The following is a 5,000-nucleotide window of genomic DNA, read 5'->3' on the forward strand; positions in this document are numbered from 1 at the left end:
ATTGGCTGTCTGCTACTAATGACAGGGCTGTATCTACATGGATTGGCTGTCTGCTACTAATGACAGGGCTGTATCTACATGGATTGGCTGTCTGCTACTAATGACAGGGCTGTATCTACATGGATTGGCTGTCTGCTACTAATGACAGGGCTGTATCTAGACCTGCATGTTAAAGATAGAATGAATAACAAACACAATGTCCTATACTATTCCAATCTATCTGATAGAAATGTATTGTGTAGATCAAATATGACTTTCTAAACCTTCTGTAAATGTCCATTCTCCTGAATGTCTGTTGCCCCAAGTGTCAAGTCAAACCAATTAACCAATGATATTTGGTACAGAGAAGTATAAATACATTGTACGACTCTTTAAAACGTGCCATTCATTTTATGATACCGGAAAATACTGCAGAGTAATTCAAAGCCATTTGCACACAGCAAGTTGGATGCTTAGTAAAAACAACTTTGTCCATCTGAGGGTAAGTGTTCAAACACACACTAGACCATCTTTAAAGGGATAGATCACTCAGAATGCAAACTAACAGGATGTTCCACGTACCCTGGCTGTTATTCTTTCAATAAGGCAGTTTTGGGATACTTTGTTTCATTAGATACTTAATAGCCATGTGTTGCTACTGTTCCCGAGTAATACACTTTAACATTAACTTCATTGGGATAGGGGGCAGCATTTTCACTTTTGGATGAAAAGCATGCCCAAAGTAAACTGCCTGCTACTCAGTCCCAGATGCTAATATATGCATATTATAAGTAGTATTGGATAGAAAACACTGAAGTTTCTAAAACTGTTTGAATTATGTCTGTGAGTATAACAGGACTCATATGGCAGGCAAAAACCTGAGAAAGAATCCAACCAGGAAGTGGGAAATCTGATGTTGGTCGTTTTTCAACTCAGCCCCAATTGAAGCCCCAATTGAAGATATAGCGGGATATTGGTCATCTTGCACTTCCCAAGGCTTCCACTAGATATCAACAGTCTTTAGAAAGTTGTTTCAGGTTTCTACTGTGAAGGAGGGACTGAATGAGAGAGGAATTTATTCATTTATTGGGATTCCTGGGAGTGCATTCTGATGAAGATCATCAAAGGTAAGTGAATATTTATAATGCTATTTCTGACTAATGTTGACTCCACAACATGGCGGATATTTCTTTGGCTGGTTTGGGCTCTGCGCGCCGTACTCAGATTATTGCATGGTGTGCTTTTTCCGTAAAGTTTATTTGAAATCTGACACAGCGGTTGCATTAAGGAGAAGTTTATCTAAAGTTCCATGTATAATAGTTGTATCTATTATCAATGTTTATTATGAGTATTTCTGGGAATTGATGTGGCTCTCTGCAAAATCACTGCATGTTTTAGAACTACTGAACATAACATGCCAATGTAAAATGAGATTTTTGGATATAAATATCGAACTTTATCGAACAAAACATACATGTATTGTGTAACATGAAGTCCTATGAGTGTCACCTGATGAAGATCATCAAAGGTTAGTGATTCATTTTATCTCTATTTGTGCTTTTTGTGACTCCTCTCTTTGGCTGGAAAAATGGGTGTGTTTTTCTGTGACTTGGTGGTGACCTAACAATCTTTTTGGAGCTTTCGCTGTAAACGCTTTTTTAAATCAGACACTGTGGCTGGATTAACGAGAATGTTATTTAAAATGGTGCTTAATACTTGTATGTTTGACAAATTTGATTTATGAGATTCCTGTTTGAATTTGACACCCTGCAATTTCACTGGCTGTTGGCGAGGGGTTCCGCTAGCAGAACTAGCGGAACCCCGTTCCCAGACAGGTTAACCTGTTCCTGAGTAATCCACTTTAACCTGTTCCTGAGTAATCCACTTTAACATTAACCTGTTCCTGAGTAATCCACTTTAACATTAACCTGTTCCCGAGTAATCCACTTTAACATTAACCTGTTCCCGAGTAATCCACTTTAACATTAACCTGTTCCTGAGTAATCCACTTTAACCTTAACCTGTTCCTGAGTAATCCACTTTAACATTAACCTGTTCCTGAGTAATCCACTTTAACATTAACCTGTTCCTGAGTAATCCACTTTAACATTAACCTGTTCCTGAGTAATCCACTTTAACATTAACCTGTTCCTGAGTAATCCACTTTAACATTAACCTGTTCCTGAGTAATCCACTTTAACATTAACCTGTTCCTGAGTAATCCACTTTAACATTAACCTGTTCCTGAGTAATCCACTTTAACATTAACCTGTTCCCGAGTAATCCACTTTAACATTAACCTGTTCCTGAGTAATCCACTTTAACCTTAACCTGTTCCTGAGTAATCCACTTTAACATTAACCTGTTCCTGAGTAATCCACTTTAACATTAACCTGTTCCTGAGTAATCCACTTTAACATTAACCTGTTCCTGAGTAATCCACTTTAACATTAACCTGTTCCTGAGTAATCCACTTTAACATGAACCTGTTCCTGAGTAATCCACTTTAACATGAACCTGTTCCTGAGTAATATACTTTTATTAGTATGCTGTTACATAATACTTTGGTAATTGCATCTTAATTGCATAGCAATGAGCTGAGAGTTGTGTAACTAGTGTACAAGAGGAATAGTGACTTCCTTATTCCACTAATGTAATAACTACATTATTATGCCATGAAGACATTTCAAAGTCCTATGTATCAACTATGTTGCTATGGTAATAGTGAAGTGACGAGACATGTAAAGGAAAGAGTTGTCATGTAAAGCTGTTCTTAATGGGTTGTTTACTCAGTGTATATTTAGACTAATTCAACTGTTTTAGTTTTTTCATCAAATATTTGGCAGCCATCAAATAAATATATATTTGTTTTGAAATAACTTGCATACCTTCAAAACACTTTCAAATATGATTCGTTTCTCTGAGACCTGTATTCGATATCAATAGAAACGAGTTGCCTTTAAGTGTAAACTCTATTAGATTACTTGAGTATTTGAAAATGTGGTATTTACAAATAAACACCAAACTACAACAATTCCCAGTCCAGGCCTGGTGTGTACCTGGTAATCCATTCCCTTGCTGTTGAGTGCTACGTTGATGGTGAAGGTGGAGGAGTCGTGATGCGGACGGAGAGACGGCTGTTCATCTGGACGATACCGGACTACAAAATTCATCACCGCCTGGGCCTGTGGGGGGGGGGGGGGGGGGGGGTGTTATTCATACAAGAACCTGTACATACATGACAGTCTCGAAGGAAGCTGGTTAAATGTATTTGTGATATTTCAAAATGTTGGTAACCTGTTCGCCCTTGTCATGAACATTCTGGTGAAGTCAGCTGCGGTGGAATGCAGAGGCCCGCTGACCCAGTCTGGTGTGCGACAACCTCCTATCAGAGCCTTCATGGACAACCTGACTGTGACAACATCCGTCCCAGGGAGTAGGTGGACTCTGAAGGGGTTGGAGAAGCTTGCAACCTGGGCACGGATGAGCTTCAAGCCAGCGAAGTCTAAAGCTGAAGATGGGGAAGACTGTGGACAAGTTCCGCTTCGCCATTTGAGACACACAGATCCCATCCGTCGCAGAGAAACAGCTGAAGAGTCTGTTTGACAGCAGCCGAGGGATACAGCATTCATCAAGACAATCAACCAAGAGCTGGTGGTGTGGTCGGCTGCAGTGGACAAGGCAAGTTCAAGGTCTGGATGACACCAACACTCCCACTGATTCTCTGGATCCTTGTCTACGAGGCCCTGATCTCTACAGTCCAGAGACAACAGCTACCTCAGAAAATGGCTGGGAAAACCTCAAAGCAGCATCGCCCTGTTCTGTCAGAAGAACAAACTGAAGATACCCATCAGCTGCCTGAATGATGAATTCATGGTAAGCCGTAAAAAAAGAAAGTCTCCTAGGCCGGGATAGAGGGGAGGACAGGAAGCACGTGGAGCAGGCTGAGTCACGGTTACGGCACAGCGTGTTGGTGGGCATTACAACGCCACGCTACGACAAGGTCCAAGGGAAAGACCGACGGAAGCTGGTACAGGAGGAAGTGCCAGCAGCAGTCGAGGAGGAGCAAGCCGGCAGGATGGTCGGAATGAGGCAACAAGGAGCCTGGATAAGATGGGAGCAAGCGGTGGAGCGTAAGGTCATATGGACCGAGCTTTGGAAAGCCTCAGCGCATACATGTTCTACCAAGCCCATCTAACCTGTTCTGCTGGGGCAAGGTCGATTCACCATCATGCCCTCTGTGCCTGAAGAGAGGAACCCTTGAGCACAGCCCCAGGTGAGAGTCGCTACCGCTGGTGCCACGACCAGGTGACTAAAGCCATTGTGGAAACAGCAAATCAAAGCGGGCAATCGTCAGAGCCAGGGGACAGGGGCCAGGGGACAGGGGACAGGGGCCAGGGGACAGGGGCCAGGGGACAGGGGCCAGGGGACAGGGGATAGCCAATACCACCTACCAGAACCTCCACAAGTCTTCTCACAACAGCTGAAGACTGGGAGCTGAAAGTCAACCTGGGAAAGTAGCACATTGAGGAGGCCACCGAAAGGAAGAGGGCGAAGTACGAGGAGCCACAGGAGATCAAGGTACGAGTCATTACTGACGATATGTCTCAGGGCATCGCATGACTTCCTTTTTTAAAGGAAAAACAAGTCCTCTTTACTGTTATGTGATTTGTGGATTCAGATAAAGTATTTAACATGTCTGTGATTGCGTACCTTGGGGAAGTAGCCTGGGTAGAGTTTCTCAGTAACAGGGCTGATGTATTCTTTTAGGAACTTGAGCCACTCCTTCTCAAAGCCAATCTGGTTCATATGAATATCTACAGTAGGGACGTTCTCATAGCCCCCTGCGAGACGCTCATCCTGGAAAACACACAGAAGAAAACAGTTGACCAAAGAGACATAGTAGTCACAGATGCTCTCTCTCCCTCTCATAGGTCCTCCTCCTCCGTACCGTATGTCTTCCTCCACTCCATTCTCCAAAGTCTTCCATGGTTTCCACCAGATCATCACACATCCTGTCT

The 5,000-nt window shown here is 42.8% G+C and overlaps 1 protein-coding gene across 5 annotated transcripts in view; it reads right to left on the reverse strand.

Annotated features, from left to right (window-relative positions):
• The window catches only part of plod3 (procollagen-lysine, 2-oxoglutarate 5-dioxygenase 3), a 61,674-nt gene that overhangs the window by 5,323 nt on the left and 51,351 nt on the right, over positions 1–5,000 (reverse strand). For all 5 annotated transcript variants that reach the window (XR_016483005.1, XR_016483006.1, XR_016483007.1 and 2 more), the window contains 3 exons: positions 4,931–5,000; positions 4,693–4,839; positions 3,039–3,164 (listed from right to left, as the gene is read on the reverse strand). The exon at positions 4,931–5,000 is cut by the window's right edge. Coding sequence is in view for 2 of the 5 variants with exons in the window: in XM_090183302.1 (XP_090039428.1) it covers positions 3,039–3,164; positions 4,693–4,839; positions 4,931–5,000 (343 nt within the window). In the remaining 3 variants the exon portion in view is untranslated. The remainder of the gene's footprint in view (positions 1–3,038; positions 3,165–4,692; positions 4,840–4,930) is intronic.

This window comes from Oncorhynchus mykiss, chromosome 9, assembly GCF_057628025.1.
Source record: "Oncorhynchus mykiss isolate SJ-2025 chromosome 9, ASM5762802v1, whole genome shotgun sequence".
In the NCBI taxonomy this organism is placed as follows: Eukaryota; Metazoa; Chordata; class Actinopteri; order Salmoniformes; family Salmonidae; genus Oncorhynchus; species Oncorhynchus mykiss.